Source organism: Peromyscus leucopus, chromosome 20 (genome assembly GCF_004664715.2).
Source record: "Peromyscus leucopus breed LL Stock chromosome 20, UCI_PerLeu_2.1, whole genome shotgun sequence".
Lineage (NCBI taxonomy): Eukaryota > Metazoa > Chordata > Mammalia > Rodentia > Cricetidae > Peromyscus > Peromyscus leucopus.
This window is the reverse complement of record NC_051080.1, coordinates 33,482,156-33,499,490: the sequence shown is the minus strand read 5'-3', so window position 1 is coordinate 33,499,490 and position 17,335 is coordinate 33,482,156. Positions and strand designations below refer to the sequence as shown.

Here is a 17,335-nt window from a genome sequence, read left to right as displayed (position 1 = left end):
ATTTCAGAATTTAAAATACTAGAAAATGGAAATACCTGTGATTTGAATGAGAATACTTGGTACTCAGTAGATAGTATTGTTTGGGGGAGCTTAAGAGGTATGGCCTTGCTGGAGGAAGTATGTCTGTGGGTTGGGCTTATTTACGTTTGTGTTCTGTTTCCTGTTCCTGCCACCATGGCTTTGCTATTTCACCATGGATTCTAAAACTCTGTAACCATAGGCTCCAACAAATTATTACTTTTGTGGTCAGAAAAAAAAAAAATTTGGCCGGGCGGTGGTGGCGCACACCTTTAATCCCAGCACTCGGGAGGCAGAAGCAGGCGGATCTCTGTGAGTTCGAGGCCAGCCTGGGCTACCAAGTGAGTTCCAGGAAAGGCGCAAAGCTACACAGAGAAACCCTGTCTCGGGGAAAAAAAAAAAAGATTCAAGGGCTGCAGTTATAGCTCAGTGCAAAACACTTGCCTGGTATTCACAAGGCTGTGGGTTCTGTCCCTAGCACCCAAAGTTAATAAAAAGGAAATATGTATAGCCATGCTTGGTAGTGTAGTCTTAGATCAAGTTACTCAGGATGCTAAGGCAAAATCAAGAGTTCAAGGCCAACTGTACCAATTTAAATAAGATCTTGTCTCAAAAAGTAAAGAGGCCAGGTGGTGGTAGCACACACCTTTAATCCTAGCACTCAGGAGGCAGAGGCAGGGGGATTTCTGAGTTCGAGGCCAGCCTGGTCTACAGAGAGAGTTCCAGGACAGCCAGAGTTACACAAAGAAACCCTGTCTTGAAAAACCAAAACCAAGGGGCTGGAGAGATGGTTCAGCTGTTAAGAGCATTGGCTGTTCTTCTAGGGGACCGGGGTTCAATTCCCAGCACACTCTTGGCAGCTCACAACTGTCTGTAGCTCCAGTTCCAGGGGATCTGACATCCTCACACAGGCATGCATGCAGACAAAACACCAATGCACATAAAATAAATAAACTCTTAAAAGCCAAAAGGGGGGGGGCTGTCTCAAAAAACAAAACAAGCATACAAGAAGGTAAAAGAGGCCCAGAGAGGCCGGGCGGTGGTGGCAACCCCTTTAATCCCAGCAGAAGCAGGTGGATCTCTGCGAGTTCAAGGCCAGCCTGGTCTACAGAGTGAGTTCCAGGACAACAAGGGCTGTTACACAGAGAAACCCTGTCTTGAAAAAATAAAAATTAAAAAAAGTAAAAGAGGGCTAGACCTGTCCCTCAGTGTCCGAGTGCTTGCCTAGCCTGCACTGAACCTCTGTGTTCAGTCACCAGTATTGACAATGGAGGCATGGGGAGGGAGAGAAAGGGAGCTCTTGAGGAACATGAGCCTGATGAAAACTTCCCAGTGGTAAAGCGTAAACAAAAGTATGAAATAAATATCCTTAACACATTCCTCCCTCATGACTATATTCCAAAGAGTACATGAAGGGAGAAGGGGATAAGGTAATTTCCCAGCGCAGAAAGCTGACAGGCATGACCTGAGCCCAGTGGCAATCCAGTCACCGCCGTTCACCCATTTCTGTTGACTTTGTAGTAGGTGGGTCTGTGGAGCAGACGCAAGCTCAGGAACCCAGGCTTTATCAGCACCTCATCTCCCCGATCAGTGCGTCCGTCCCTCCACCCTCTGCTCATCTAACTCCAGAGGTGCCCCAGCCTCCTGGCCCCAGAGACACGTGGCCATCGGCTTGATGGGACAGACCCCAGCAGGCCCAGGGGCCTTCTTGCCACCGAGTGTAGGAACCACATGGGCAGTGGTTTCTGGCTTGTGTCCTGTGGTCCTCACGGTTCTGTTTGCTCCCCAGTGACACAGCACATAAAAGAGCTTCTGGAAAGGAACAGTAAGAAGAAGTCCAAACTGAGAAAGAAACCCAAGCCTTATGTTGAAGAGCCAGATGGTAGGGCCTCTGCAGCCTGGGCGCTGCCTCTGCACCGCTCCGCTCTCCAGCCATGGCCGCCTGGCCTTCTCTAACCGCTTCTGGGCTGGGGGAGGGACACTAACCTCAGGCTTGGGGCCTCCCAAGCAAGCAAAAGCCGGAGGTCTAGGGTGCCAAAATGACCCTAGAGAAATGGTGCATGCCCCTCGCACCTCTTCTGGCAGTACCCACGACAATCCACAACTTGCTTCTTGGTGGACTAACCTATGAAGGCCTGGAATCACCCCCAGGTGAGTGAGTGGGCCTGTCACTGGGGTGAGGCCCACAGGTGGAGGAGCTGGTTGTCTTGTGGCAAGTGCCTCCCTAGTTCTGTCCTCTAGCCTAGTACCTCTTGGGGACAGGGAAGCCCACCCTAGTATGGTCAGAGAATCTTCCCTCTCCCATGGTGGCCCCAGCAAGGCCTTCTGAAGTCCACAGTTTCTCTGTCTGCTGTCTTCCACCAGCATCCTTGCTCTTCCCGTGAGCCCTGTCTCAGGACCACTCTGCTCAGCTGAACTCCAGGGAAGGCTGTGCCTCCCTGTCTAGAGCTCTCAATTCCGCACTGCCATTTCTTCACAAGGCTTCAAGGCAGCTCTGGCCGTCCTGCACCAACTCTGTGTAGAGCTGCCAACGCCAGGCCCAGGGGCGCAGTGTCTGGAACCCTTGTCTCCTGTCCTTTGCCCTTCTCTCTTCATGAAGCTCTTGCCTACTGTATGTCACCCACTGGAGCCCAGGGACAAGGCCAGGAGCTTTCTGTAGGTGAGGTCTGTTAGGACAAACTGGGCCAGCCGGAAGCTGCAGAGAGAGCATGATGACCCTTGCAGCCTAGGCCAGGATGGCATCTGTAAGGCTGGAAATTTGTCCTTGCTTGGGGCCTCCATAGCCCTAGCAGCCTGTGCTCAGACTGCTCATGGGGATAGTAGTGGGAAGAGTTATGAGAGCCTGCTTGCCTAACCACCAGGGGCATGGGAGCTGCATGGATGGCAACCATTTGTGAGCTGTGGGCAACAAGGTGGGGTCAAGTTCTTGTGGAACTTGGAGCGGAACCGGGCAGAGCCCTGGGGCTCAGACTGCGTCAGGTAGAGAACCAGAGCGCACTCTCCCTGGACCATGCCGGGTAGCAACAGCAGACACAGCAAGCCTTGGGCACACCCAGCAGTGTTTGAGGCTTTAGCCTACCCAGACTCCCGCTACAATGGTAAACGCTCTGGAGTGCTGCTCCTAAGTCTGTGGTAAACCGTTCTCACACACAAAACTGTTGACCTGCAGCCTGGTGGAGGTTCTTGCCAGGGTTCAACAAGGCTAGACTGGGGGCCCAGAGCAGACCTCCTCTTACAAGTAAGGTCTCTGAGATGATGCAGTGACACTGGCTGACACAGAGCAGAAATCACGGACAGCTTCCTCGACTCCAGCCACATGTGCACAGCCGCAGTCCTGGTCTGCCTGCTAGCGCCATAACGCCAGCAACTGTCGGCTTTCCACTGGCTCCCAGGCTTCCGTGAGACAGGCGGTACCTCAGGCTAGCCTACAGAGAGGCAAGCCCAGAGAGCTTTCTTCATACCCACTACCAGCTGAGAGGTGTTCTGAGTAGAGGTTCTTCTGTCCTGAGCAAGTATCAGATGTTCGCCCTCAGGGCAGCCGAGTCGGCCAGGGGAAGCATTTCAGCACTCTCCATCCTTTAAAACAGGGCAGCCTCACAGCAGGCATGAAGGGCAGGATACACTATCCAGGTAGCTGAGGACAAAAACCAAGGTGATCTGCCAAGGTCTGTGGATCATTTGACCCGGGGCAGATTGTCCAAAACTTAAATGTCTGAGAAATTTATAATTATTTTGGTTAGAAAAGAACCACTTTACAAATGTGAATAAAACTTTTGTGATAAAGGGTTCTCATGGGCCAAAATATACTTATGGGATAAATATATATATAAAATTATAACATATATAATAAGTATATGTTTATATCCCTCTATAAGTTGGGGGATCTAAGGACCCCAGGTGTCCCTACGAAACTGTCTCCTTTCAAAGGCAAAGGTACTCCCAATCACAGGCTCCATGGGCCCCAGCAGGTAGCAAGCTGGGGATTGCAAAGGCAGGACCTTCCGGAAGCACGCAGCTGGTGGCTGGTCTGTCCATGACTCCTTGTCTGTCACCTGTCTCCCTCCTTATTTGCTGGGACGACACATGACATCATCTTCCATTCTAGTCTATCACCTCCCAACACTCCAGTGGCACCAGCTCCTGCAGGGCACGAGACCCAGAATGCTTCCTACCTTTAGAGAGGAAGCCAGGCTTCGGCCCGCCATCATCTTACCCTCCTGTTAGATCGCGTGCTGGCACACAACACTGGCGTCTTCTACAAGCTGTCTTTCTCTAAGAGCCAAGCCTTGGCCACTCTCTCCCTGACACTCTGCCTCCAACTTCACTCCCTTCCTGAGGAAGCCAGGGCTGCTGGCCAAAAGCACCAAATGCTACATCCAGAAGCCTCTTCCCCTGGGTCCAGGGATGCCCAAAGGTCTTGCTAGGGTCACCTAAGGAGGAAAGGAAGTAGGGTTTGAAGGCCTTAGACCCAGGGTGTGCTCTTTTCTACCTATGACTCCTTTAGGGAAGCAGCTTTGTTCCCAACCTGTTTGTCCTAGGTGGCTGTAGGAAGGCTGGCAGAGGGATTCTCCTACCCTACCCTAGCTCCTAGAGGTGGAGGAAGTGTCCCTTGCCTCTCCTCTTGGGTCTCTGCTCTGACGGACTGCCTGTGAGAGAGTATGGGCTACTGTGTAGCTCAGGGGTGGGCGAGAGGCTGGCCACGTCCCCGAACCCCTACAGTTGCTGTTCTCATCCCCTGTACCCCACATGTCCACACCGGCTGACTGCCACCCTCTCTCTTCCAGGGGTGGCAATAAGCACCTATGCGAAGTACTGTTACCACAAACTGCAGAAGGCGGCGCTGACTGGGGCCAAGAAGGTACAGATGCTTCTGGGAGAAGCAGGCTGGGGCACATGGCTCCCCTGCAGACCACACAGAAGCCTGATGGAGGGAGAGTGAGGCTCAGGAGAGCACTGGCTGGCAGAGTGCCCCAGCCTGTGGTAGTGGCTGGCTAGGAAGGCTTTCGCCTGCACTTCCCACAGTCTCTTTCCCTTCGAGGGCCCCGGACCCATGCCTGGGCCTCCAGCTGAGGAGCAGTGCAGACGGGTACACATCCTAGACAGGGCGTCAGGTAGCCTCCCTGAGTAAGGTACTCCATCCATCTGGCCATACTCAGCCTCCCAGAGTCTGGGTTAGCATCCTGGCTGCACTGCGCCCTAAGAACTCCTGGCATGGTGAAATGCAGCAGTCAGGCACTGCCATATGCAAGCCTGTGGTGGGGACCCTCACCTCCACCTTCTACATAGCCATGGTTGGGGGTATTGCAGATGGCCTGATGGGAGACACCCCACTAAGTGACTTGGATTAGGGTCTGGGTTGTCCCTGGTTCTTGTTGGGCCAAGGCCCAGAGTTAGGGAGAAGAGATGAAGGAGGAGGCTAGACTACAACAGGACCTGATTGCTGGGCTGTTTTCACAGGGCTTGAAGAAACCCAACGTGGAGGAAATACGGCATGCCAAGAACGCAGTGTTCAGCCCGTCCATGTTCGGCAGTGCACTGCAGGAGGTCATGAGCATGCAGAAAGAGCGCTACCCTGACAGGCAGCTGCCCTGGGTACAGACGCGGCTCTCCGAGGAGGTGCTGGCGCTCAACGGTGACCAGACAGAGGGCATCTTCAGGTGCCTTGCCAATCCCAGACTGGGTGGGAAAAGAGAGCACAGTGGTGGGTTCACTATAGATCTCTAGTATCAGGGACCATAAAGCCTAGAGGCCATGCACCCAAAGAGACAAGACAATGTCCCATCCATAGGGGGCAAGGTGCCTGTGTCACTGCCCAAAATAGCAACATGGCCAACGAGAGACAGCCAGTAGGGGTCCAGAGTGACCCGGATACCAGCAAGGACATCACCTTTGATAAGAGCCTCAAAGATGGCATTGAAGCTGGCCAGGCAGCTCATCATCCCCAGTTCTTCACCCTGTGTGAACAGGATGTGACAGACCGTGCCCTGGGGTGGCACTTGCCTTTGCAGTATCAGCCACTGTAATGACTTGCCTGTCAGGACCAGGGATGTTCAAGCCCCCAAAGGATAAGTAGGGAAGCCAAGGGCCTAGGTTTGGGCTTTAGTGGCCGACAGAGGGAGAGAGCTGCACAGAGAAACCAGCATAGGCCCTGAAGGGAGAAGGCCCCAGGAGAATCCCACACCACTGACCCAAGTGCACGGGGCAGGATGCCCCCAAAAGAGCAACCAAGTCCTGACTCATCCCACCCTCCATGAGAGAATTAGTCAGGTTGGTGGGACCTTGAAGCTTTCTGCCCCTCCAGACTTGAGCACTGGGGCAAGATGATCTCCTCTGGTCTGACACTTGCCCTATGCTCTAGGGTCCCTGGTGACATTGATGAGGTGAATGCCCTGAAGTTGCAGGTGGACCAGTGGAAGGTGCCCACAGGCCTGGAGGACCCCCACGTCCCTGGTGAGCCCCAAACATACTTAACAGCTGGGCAGGTGTTGGTCTGCATGCATATCCCAGAAAGTAGATCACCATTCAGGCCAGGATCCCTGTCTAGTCATCCACCTTAGGATCACCCTATGGCCTTGTCCCTCTGTCCTTCTGTGGCTGCATCTCACCATCCTCTTCCACCCTGGAACCTACCTCCAGAAGCATTCTCTTAGTGAAGTGATGTCTCCCCATCACTTGTAGACATCCCCCCACTGGACATGCCAGTGTTGTTGACGCACCCCGGGCTCTGCCCCTCCAGAGCAGCCCGGCCCCCAGCTCTTGGGGCATTTTCAGCCAGCTACTTCAGCAGCTGCACAGCCCTTCTGACAAAGTCTATTTGTAGTCATTGTGGACCTATATACACCTAAACCACCAAGATTGATCCCAGGTCCTCCAGCAGCTAGTGTCTCTGGGATCTGGGCTCCGTCTCAACAGCTTTGGCCAAGGGGCCCCTTTCCAGCCTGCTCTATACCCTGGCACACACTACACACCCCCTGCATCTCTGGATGTGGCCTCTGGTGGATGCTTGGCTTAGGGGCCCTCAGACCATAACCATCTAAGCCACTCCTGCCCTCAGCATCGCTGCTGAAGCTGTGGTATCGGGAGCTGGAGGAGCCCTTGATTCCTCACGAATTCTACGAACAATGCATTGCGCACTACGAGAGCCCGGAGGCTGCAGTGGCCGTGGTGCACTCGCTACCGCGCATCAACCGTATGGTGCTGTGCTACCTCATTCGCTTCCTCCAGGTATGCATGCTCTGCCTCCAATGCCAGCCAATGCCCACCTTTCACCCTACCCAACCTGCCTTCCCTGCTAACCCCTTAATAGCCACGCCCACCCTCCACTCTGCTCTCCTCCTCTCCCTTCTCCGCTCCCCCCACTTAGGTGTTCGTGCAGCCAGCCAACGTAGCCATCACCAAAATGGACGTCAGCAACTTGGCCATGGTGATGGCACCCAACTGCCTGCGCTGCCAGTCGGATGACCCACGCGTCATCTTTGAGAACACACGAAAGGAGATGTCCTTTCTGCGAGTGCTCATTCAGCATCTAGATACCAGCTTCATGGAAGGCGTTCTATAGCACGCGGGCTACGGACACCAGCTAGGGTGACACCCGGGGAGGTGGGAGGGAAGGCCCCAGCGAGGCAGCATGCCAAGCCCCGCCAGACGCCCGCCCTGCCCCGCCCCAGACCCTCCTGGGCAAAGCAGCCGCGCCATATCTCGCGGCCAGTTCCTGCGGGCACCGGCTCGCCCCGCCGGCCGCAGGCCAGCCCCGAGAAGTGCCTTCTGTTTGCCGGAGCCCAGCGACACTGCCCTCCTGGTCGGCCGAAGCACATGCCGCGTTGCTCAGGGCAACACGACCTCGTCCCCTCTCCAGGGCAGTCTGCCACCGAGGCACTCTAGCCCTGACCCCTCCTACCCTAGTCTAGAGGCCTCTGGCCCGGGCCTGAAGGAGACTTAGAGGCGCTCTAGAGAGCTGTGCTGGCCACCACTAGGACGCAGTCCCGTCGACCTAATGCCTAATAGGTCTTTGTGCAAGGGGAGGCCCCACACCAAAGCCCTCTGGGGTGGGGCCAGGGCTAGGCAGGCGTTCTTGGGGCGGGTGGGGGAGGGTGAGAGGTTTTTTGTTTTTGTTTTGGGTTTTTGTTTTTGGTGTGAGTCCAGAATCTAACCCGCACCCAGCCTACTTGTGTATAAAGATATAAATAGAACGACAGATGTCAGAATTAAGTTTGCTAAGGACATAGTTTTAACCAGATGCTATTTATCTCTTGAACTGCCATTGCCGTCCTCTCGCTGAGCAAGTTACCACCACCCTTTGACCTCACGGCCTCTGACCAAACTCCACACCCGGGCGGGCGGCGTGCGGATGGGACCTGGACTCGTCCGCGTTTTCCATCCTGGAATCTGAGTTCCAACAGTTGTCAAACTTAATTTCTCCCGTTTATATATATATATATATTTTTAGAGTTGTTTTTATTTATTAAAAACAAAAGTCCCGCCTTGGCGAGGCCGGTAGCCCCCTGGGGCGGATCCTGGACCTCTCCGGCGTCCCTGCCGCAGGCGCTCCCTCCGACGTGTGGACAGAGGTGACAGCGCTCGGTGTGAATAAAGTTCAAATGCACACTCACTGCCTGTGCCTGGTTACTTCGACGCGGGGAAGGGCGGGGTGGGGGCGGGGTCCACACAGTGTGGCTCCTCCCCGGGGGCGGGGCACGGGGCCCCGCCCCGCCGAACACGTGCTGCCGCCGGAACCCAAAGCACCAGGCGCTGGATCGTCTGTGTGACCTGTTTCCGGTGTGGAAGGATGTGGCCTCCTTGCAGGTCACTGCGCAACTTGGCTGTAGCCTTGGCGAGGTCGCGGGGAGCTCGGGCCTGCAGTGGGGACGAACGTGTCTCCTACACACAGGGCCAAAGCCCGGAGCCCAGAACCCGCGAGTATTTCTACTACGTGGATCACCAGGGCCAGGTGTGCCTGGCGCCCGACAGAGGGAGGAGTCCTGAGGGAGCTGGAGAGTCGGCCTGGGGCAGGGAAGAGTTCTAGGGCCGAAACCTAGGAAGGAATAGGTGCTGCGCGTGGTGGTGAACCCGACTTTCAAAGCCTAGGCTGGAGCCGAAAGCCCAGAGGCCGCCGCCTGCACGGCATCGCAGCCCCGCCCCACGCCGGCTTCCTAGCACCAATCCCTGAGCTGAACGCTCAAGGGGGGGAAAAGGGGGTGCAGCGCTGGAAACCTGTAAGTAGGCGTGAGCAAAGTCTGCAGGGCCCTTCCCCATGCCCCTTGAACACGGTATACAGGAAAGCAAGAACAGCGACACAGCACTGGGCTCAGGGCTCTCTTTCCGGGACTGACTGTCCACTGTCCCTTCTGTCTGCAGCTTTTCCTGGATGACTCCAAAATGAAGAACTTTGTCACCTGCTTCAAAGGTACCGCTGGCGGCGCTGCTCCCTCGTGCCGCTCTCCCTCCGCCCTTCAAAGCCTCCAGCCCCCCCTCTCCGCAGGCAGCTCCCACCCTCTGGGGGGGGGGCAGCCCCGTGCCACTGCTGGCGTGCCCAGGAAGAGCAGCCCGCCTGGGAAGCGTGCCCACCGAGCGTGCACAGTCGCGCCTTTTGTTCCCACAGACCTGCAGTTCCTGGTCACTTTCTTCTCCCGTCTGAGACCTAACCAGAGCGGGCGCTACGAGGCATCCTTCCCCTTCCTCTCTCTCTGCGGCCGAGAGCGTAACTTCCTGCGCTGTGAAGACCGCCCGGTGGTCTTCACGCACCTGCTGGCCCCCGACAGCGCGGCCCCTCGCCTCTCCTTCTGCGGCGGCGGCGAGGCCCTGGCCGTACCCTTTGAGCCGGCTCGCTTGCTACCCCTGGCGGCCAACGGGCGCCTCTACCACCCGGCCCCGGCGCGCGCGGGCGGCGTGGGCCTAGTGCGCTCGGCCCTGGCCTTCGAGCTCAGTGCCTGCTTCGAGTATGGGGCTGGCTCCCCCGCGGTCCCCTCTCACGTGCACTGGCAAGGTCGCCGCATCGCCCTCACTATGGATCTGGCCCCGCTGCTGCCCACTGCCCCGCCGCCCTGAGCCTCCGGCTGAGACTGGGTGGGGAGGGTTAAGGCAAATACTGGGCTTTGTAGTACTCGCAGGTTACCCCCGGTCCCAGCGCTCCAGGTCGACCCAGATGTCCCCTGTCACCTGCCGGTGACTGAGTGCGCGTGCGCGCAAGAGGCGCTCTGGGCTGCCTTAGGCTGGCGCTGTCCAAGGTTCTGGCGCGGCCCTGCTATCCTCGGCCCCTACCGAGGTCCTCTCTCCGCCACCTCTAACCCTTACACCGGCCTTGCATCCCACGGATTGGCCTGCGCTGGTCACGTCAGGCGGGGCGGCAGGCGCGCGTGGGCCGGTGCGCGCGTGCGCGCCCGCGCCCACCCCCCGCCGCCGCTTCTCCAGTCTTGCCGCCGCAAGCACCGCGGGGAGTCGCTCGCCCCTGGAGCAGGTGAGGGGGATCCTGGCCCAAGGTCACCAGGATTGGGGGCGGGATCGGGGCCCTTTAGGTTCTGACTGCAGCACCAAAGGAAGGTCAGGCGATCTGGCTGCGGGGAGGGGATGGAAGCCACGCCCTCTACGAGCAGGCTCGGACTCACTGGGGCGGGAGGGGGAGATTAGGGGAGGTGGTGCTGGTTCCAAGCGTCTGGTTGCAAGGGCTGCCAGAGACCTCAGCTGGGGCTTCGCGCAGCGCCCGAGGGAGGACACAGGGCTCCTCTCCACTCACCCTCTTCCCGCCTAGATGAGCACCCAGGAGACTGACGCCCCGCTCCTGCCTAGGATTAGGGGGTTCACGTTCCGATGAAAGGATTTCTGGGCTCCTCTAGTAAGGGGCCCTCGTTCCTGTCATGGCTGTCTTGCACTGATGCACATCTGGGCGACTGCATGAGCAGCAGCTCTGATCCCTAGTGCACAGATCAAGGCTTTGCAAATGAAGGCTGGACAGATGCGCAAGGTCTGGAGCCAGGGACCAAGCCGTGATTCGTGCTCCGGGAGATTAAACCCAGAAGCCTAGCAAACATCCCAGCTTCTTGGGGCTCCACATGTCCTGAGATATCTAGGAACTGCCTTTGCCTGCGCCAAAGCTATTCCATTAAAACTTTACTGCTCTGCTGCCTCATCTCTATTGACTCTAAATGGCATAGATGTAACTTACAATTGATGCAAAACTAAAACAAACACCAAGGCCACCTAGTGCAGTTCAACTTGACACACGGCAAGGAGACCTAGTGAATGAGCAGGTGCTAAACGCGGCAGACCGTGCCAGTGAGGAAAACGGTGCACCCTCGCTCTTATCCTCCTTAACTTTAGGAAAGCACGCTTCTCTGCCTTGGTACCACCATTAAAAACAGCATTGTGCCTAGAACCAGACCCTAGTCCTCCTGTCCCTAGGGTCACAGGCACATGCAATAAACTACTGTAGAATGCATTTCTTGATAGTTTTAGAGGTCACTGCTCCTGTATTGTACTTAGGAAGCTAGATACCCAATAGGCATGATAGGAGTGAAATTCAGCAGTATATCATGGTAGGAGACACTGAGGTCAGTTCCCAGAAGGAAGGGGGAAGGGGTGGGCAGATGGTGGCCTAAGGCTTCCTCCCACACCCCAGCCAGGACACACACCATTTACTCCAAAGATAGAGGCTCCTTGGGAACCAGCTTGTGGGGCTGGGGGACAGGCTCTTGGCCTATGAACTGGTTTCTGTTTGTCTTATCCCTCTGTTCTCTAAACAAAGACCCGAGAAAGCTAGGTGTGATGGTACACACCTGTAACCTTGCCACTTGGGAGCATGAGCAATAGCATCTCAAGTTCAAGTACAGCACAGGCTATATAGCAAGACCCTGACTCAAAAAAGCTAGAAGTGATAGCCAGGTGTGGCTTAGGTCTTTAATCCCAATACTAGAGAGGCAGAGGCTGGTGGATCTCTGTGAGTTTAAGACCAGCCTGATTTACAGATCAAGTTCCAAAACAGTCAGGGCCACATAGAGAAAGAGCCTGTCTCAAGGGGGTCTTGATAGTTAAGAGCACTGGCTGCTCTTCCAGAGGATCCAGGTTTGATTCCTAGCACCCACATGGTGGCTCACAACCATCCTAACTCCAGTTCCAGGAGATCTGATGGCCTTCTGACTTGAGGGCACCAGGCATGCATGAGATGCACATACATACATGCAGGCAAAACACTCATATGCATAAAATAAATCTAGGGACTGGAGAGATGGCTCAGGGGTTAAGAGCAATGGCCGCTCTTCCAGAGGACCCGGGTTCAATTCCCAGCAACCACATGGCAGATCACAACTGTCTGTAACTCCAGTTCCAAGGGACCCAACATCCATGGCAAAAAACACCATGCACATAAAATAAAAATAAATTTTAAAAAAATCTAAATGAAAGTTTTTTTGGAAAAAAGAATTAGAAGTAAGCTGGGCATAGTTGACACAGGCCATTAGTGTCCGCGCTCAGAGGCGAAGACAGTAAGAGCTTTGGGTTTTGAGGCTGTTGCGGTCCACATAATAAATTCCAGGCCACCCCCCGAAACACAGTAGACCCCATTTAAAAGGAAATAAAAAGTATGAGTTACCTGAGGAAGAAGCCTAACTCTTAAGTAAGCTGTCCACTCACCTCCATCCCTACAACAGGAGGATCACGGACTGCACCAAGCAGCCCCTCAAATCATGACAGATGGACCATAAGGTGGGGTCATGTGAGTCAAGGTCAAGTGGGGCTCCTTGCTCTTGTGACGGGGCACAAAGTTTTCTGCTCAGAACTGAACTTTATGCTGATGCCAGTACCCACAAAGTGAGACCAAGGGGACATGCCTGCCTAGAGCCTGCTCTTTTTGGCCCAGGCCTGGGTTTGGGCCCTGGACTTTGCCAACCCAGGCAGTTCCCAAGCCTATAGTATGTACTGTTGCATCTGGGAACCAAGGAGCGCTCCTCATGAGGGTGCAGGTGAGCCAGGCGGTGTCCTGCCAGTGAGGAGCAGGAGGCTCTCGGTGCAGGTACAGGAAGAAAGCTAGGGCTAGGTAGGGACCTCAGAGAAAGAGTTTTGTTTTGTTTTGTTTCCCTTTTTCAAAATATTGTTTTCCCGCATGGGGGGGAGGGGGGTCATGGAGGTCAAAAGACACCTTTGTGGAATCAATTCTCTTCCACCAGGCTTACCCGGCAAGGGCCTTCACTTGTGCAGCCATCTTGCCTGCCTTCATACAAATTTTACCAAGGGAAGAAATCAGGCTTTAAAAAAAAACAACAGTGTCTCACTATGGAGCCTTAACTGTGTAAACCAGTCTGTCCTCATCTCATAGAGATCCGCCTTCCTCTGCCTCCTGAGTGCTGTTCTTAACTTCTCAGAAGTCACACAGGGGTTGTATGTAGACTTCCATCCGTGTTAATTAGTTGTTTCTTACTTTTGTTTTATATTTTGAGACAAAGTCTCACTGCAGTCCAGCCAGACTGGCCTGGAACACTCTGTCTAGGTCTAACCTTGAATTCACACCAGGCCTGCTGCCTCAGCCTCCCCAGTGTTGAGATGAAGAGCGTGACCCACCCATGCCTGGCATTTCATTCCTGCCCATGCGCTGGCTGGCTGATGTTAGCACTGGCCTGCTAACCTGTTTCAGGAGACGCATCCCATCTGGGGCCAGTCCCTGCGGGAAGCCACAACTTCCCGGTGGGGCTCTTCGGAAATGGCCCCAGGGGCTCCCCCGCTGCCGCTGCTACTTCTGGGGTTGCTGTTGCTGCCGCTGCTGCCCGGACTCCCGCCCCGCGCCACTGGCTGTCCCGCCGCCTGCCGCTGCTACAGCGCCACAGTGGAGTGCGGCGCCCTACGGTTGCGTGTCGTACCACCGGGCATCCCCCCAGGGACGCAGGTGGGCACTATGTGGGACTGGAGGGTCTTGGGTTGGAGTAGTGGGCTACAAGTGCCCACCGCAAAGGAGGAGATTGTGTGGGCATCAGAGGTGTGGTGGAAGGTCACTTGGGTGCAGAGGTAGGCATGTGGGATGGGGCGCTCCACGGGAGTGGGGCATGCCCACAGTGAAGTAATCCTCTCGTCCCCACAACCTTCAGACGCTGTTCCTGCAAGACAACAGCATCGCGCACCTGGAGCAGGGCGCCCTGGCGCCTCTCGCTGCCCTGCGCCACCTCTACCTGCACAACAATACCCTTCGGGCGCTGGAGTCCGGCGCCTTCCGCGCACAGCCACGCCTGCTGGAACTGGCGCTCACCGGCAACCGGCTTCGGGGACTGCGCGGCGGGGCATTTGTGGGCTTAGTCCAGCTACGCGTGCTTTACCTGGCTGGAAACCAGCTGGCGAAGCTGCTGGATTTCACCTTCCTGCACCTGCCGGTGAGCGACAAATGCCAAAAGTGCGGGATCTTGCTGTGATGTCGGGGGGGGGGGGTCAATATTGTCTAGCTTCTCGGGGTCCCTTTTCCTGATGATCTGCTGTCCCTACTTCAGCGACTGCAGGAGCTGCATCTTCAAGAAAACAGCATTGAATTACTGGAGGACCAGGCCTTGGCTGGGCTTTCCTCCCTGGCACTGCTGGACCTCAGCAGGAACCAACTGGGCACCATCAGCAGAGAGGCCCTGCAGCCTCTGAGCAGCCTACAAGTCCTGCGCCTCACAGGTAACTTCCTTTGGCCAAGGGTCTCTTCTTGCACCAGTAGGAAGAAGCAGGCTCACGTACACAGGGGGTTCCTAGTGTCAGATGTGGTAGGAACAGAGACCACTCCACACTGTGGCCACATCGACCTGGGGAGTTCTCTTAATTTTTTTTACAGACCCTGACTCAGGCAGAGCCAGGTTCTTCACTTCACTGCAGAAAAGAATTTCAGAATAAGCCAAGATGTAACAGAGTTGGGGTTTATTAAAGGGGACATTAACACAGAGGGTTAAGACAGGTGCTATGGACGAAAGACACACAAGGGCACTGGTGTGGAGTTTACAGTCACGAGCGCCTTGACAGCAGCCACATACACTGGTTTTGATGGCTTCAGAAGTTACATCTCTAAGGATGGTTAAAGAACGTAAGTGAGTTGGGTACGGTGGTGCACGCCTTTCCTTCCAGCACTCGGGAGGCAGAGGCAGGAGGATCTCTGGGCTCAAGGCTACTCTGGTATACAAATCGAGATCCTGGACAGGCAGGGTTACACAGAGAAACCCTGTCTGGAAAATAAAACAAACAAAACTTAAGTGAGACCATAGGGTGGTTCCTCTGCCTTGGATGGGGTTACAGATGATAGTGCAACTCCCCAGGAAACAGGGGTTGTCGGGGGAAGATGCCCTTACTGTAAACAAAGGTTTAGCCTTGTGATTCCCCCAGAAATTACCTACAAAAGGTGTGAGGTCATTCTTGAAGATCATATTTATATATGCTTGGGCCTTAAGTATGATTCACTGCTACTTGAACATTCTTCTATATTTAAAAGGAATATTATTACGTTGGCAATCTTCAAAGCAAATGTTAATTGTGCCTTAATCCTTGAGTCTCACTTGGTGAGAATCTTCAACCGGATTCTATGGAGACTTGCCTCCCTTCCTGTGTCCCTATAATTTCCCCCTTCTGTCTTGCCTCACTATGGCAGTCCATGGGCATTACTCTGCAGGGTCACACCAGAACCTGCAGCCTTGGTAAACGACCACCAGGGGGTGCTGGTAGAGTGCTCATGCACCCTACCGTGTAAGGAAGACAAGAACCAGTTCCACAGCGTAACTTAACAGAACTGAAGCTCCTGCAACTCGTCATCAGAGGGCAGGCAGGCAAAAACCTGAGAGTGCATTTGACAACAGGGTTTCAGTGCGGCTGGAATATGCAAGGACGTGGAGGCTTGCAAAATGGGACTTCAGAGAAGCTGATGCTCTTTCAGGAACTGGGATCTGGGATCACACACACTCCTAGGAACTTGGACTGAGGGAAGAGGTGGTAAGGGTTCTGGGACTCCATAGGCATCTGTAAGAGGTGGGAAAGGGCTTCTGTCTGGATCAGCAGGACCCCATCTACCTAGGTTGTATTCTGCCCTACACAGAGAACCCATGGCGTTGTGATTGTGCCCTTCACTGGCTGGGCTCTTGGATCAAAGAGGGGGGCCGCCGGCTGCTGAGCTCCAGAGACAAGAAGATCACATGTGCAGAGCCCCCTCGCCTGGCGCTACAGAGTCTACTAGAAGTATCTGGTGGTAGCCTCATCTGCATCCCTCCCTCTGTGAACGTGGAGCCCCCGGAGCTCACAGCTAACCTGGGGGAAGACCTGCAGGTAGCCTGTCAGGCATCGGGATACCCACAGCCCCTGGTGGTCTGGAGAAAGGTGCCCCAGCCTCGCGACGGCAAACCTCAAGCCCAAGCCCAGCTGGAAGGTGGGACATCGGGCCTGGGTGGGCATGCGACCCGTGACACCGGCAGCGGCATGCTCTTCCTCACCAACATCACACTGGCTCACGCCGGCAAGTACGAATGCGAGGCCGCCAATGCTGGGGGCAGAGCGCGTGTGCCCTTCCATCTCCTGGTCAACGCGTCCCGGCAGCAGTCACCGCAGCCACCCGCCCCGCAGGCCCCGGCTACACGCCCCGTGGGACACGAGCCCCGGCACGAGACGGGCAGCATGGCCTTCCGTGCCCTGGGCCTAGCGACGCAGACGGCGATCGCAGCGGCCATCGCGCTGCTGGCGCTCACGGCGCTGCTGTTGGCTGCTATGATCTGCCGGCGCCGGCGCCGGCGGAAAAAGGTGCCTGCGCCGCCGGGGGAAGGCACACTATTCGTCAACGACTATTCAGACGGGCCATGCACCTTTGCGCAGCTCGAGGAATTCCGCGATGAACGTGGACACGAGATGTTCGTCATTGACCGTTCCAAGCCCCTGTTCGCAGACGTGCCGCCCGAGGAGCCGCCCGAACAAAACCCTCCCGAGGGGCTCATGTCTGGGCTACGCCTCCCTCCACGCGTCGCCTATGAGATCCATTGCTAAGCCTGCCGCGCGGGTCAGTGACGTGGGCGCCGGGGATTGGCCGGTGCAGCCCTGCACATGCTCATTAGTAAAGTTGAAGCCGCGCCACAGCGCTGTGTGTTGGGGGGGCTTCAGGTCGGGAATTGCGCTGCAGAGCTGTGTGTGCTGGGGTTGTCAGGTCGGGAACCGGGGGTCTGTGGGTGACCGGGGCCGTGGATAAGGTGTTCCCAGCCGCCGGCTCCGGCAGTCCACGCTGGCTCTGGACAGTAGGACTAGCGTGATTAACAGTGAGGAAGTAGGGCCAGTAGCTTGGATGATGCTTGGCAACTTACCATGATGAGGCAACACCAGCAATGTAGGCAAGTCTTTCCTATCC

The 17,335-nt window shown here is 55.7% G+C and overlaps 3 protein-coding genes and 1 long non-coding RNA gene across 5 annotated transcripts in view; 3 read left to right on the top strand and 1 right to left on the bottom strand.

The window, feature by feature from the left end:
- The window catches only part of Arhgap39 (Rho GTPase activating protein 39), a 105,331-nt gene extending 96,705 nt beyond the window's left edge, over positions 1-8,626 (top strand). The window contains exons 7-12 of one of the 2 annotated variants that reach the window (XM_028870991.2): positions 1,808-1,900; positions 4,803-4,876; positions 5,476-5,675; positions 6,377-6,468; positions 7,073-7,242; positions 7,382-8,626. In XM_028870991.2, coding sequence (XP_028726824.1) covers positions 1,808-1,900; positions 4,803-4,876; positions 5,476-5,675; positions 6,377-6,468; positions 7,073-7,242; positions 7,382-7,576 — 824 coding nt within the window. In that variant the 3' untranslated portion in view covers positions 7,577-8,626. The remainder of the gene's footprint in view (positions 1-1,807; positions 1,901-4,802; positions 4,877-5,475; positions 5,676-6,376; positions 6,469-7,072; positions 7,243-7,381) is intronic. The other variant, XM_028870993.2, reaches the window with a different exon arrangement.
- Positions 8,456-9,708, bottom strand: LOC119086370. The gene is made up of 2 exons (XR_005089644.1): positions 9,619-9,708; positions 8,456-8,871 (listed from the first exon to the last, which is right to left on the bottom strand). It is a non-coding gene; the product is annotated as an uncharacterized LOC119086370 (long non-coding RNA).
- Positions 8,782-11,142, top strand: C20H8orf82 (chromosome 20 C8orf82 homolog). The gene is made up of 3 exons (XM_028871004.2): positions 8,782-8,965; positions 9,373-9,421; positions 9,617-11,142. The coding sequence occupies exons 1-3, from the start codon at positions 8,804-8,806 to the stop codon at positions 10,060-10,062; spliced, it is 657 nt and encodes a 218-aa protein (XP_028726837.1). The 5' UTR covers positions 8,782-8,803; the 3' UTR covers positions 10,063-11,142.
- Lrrc24 (leucine rich repeat containing 24) lies at positions 10,406-17,273 on the top strand. Its single transcript, XM_028870994.2, has 5 exons — positions 10,406-10,471; positions 13,637-13,885; positions 14,085-14,363; positions 14,478-14,646; positions 16,046-17,273. The coding sequence occupies exons 2-5, from the start codon at positions 13,703-13,705 to the stop codon at positions 16,978-16,980; spliced, it is 1,566 nt and encodes a 521-aa protein (XP_028726827.1). The 5' UTR covers positions 10,406-10,471; positions 13,637-13,702; the 3' UTR covers positions 16,981-17,273.
- The last annotated feature ends 62 nt before the right edge of the window (positions 17,274-17,335 follow it).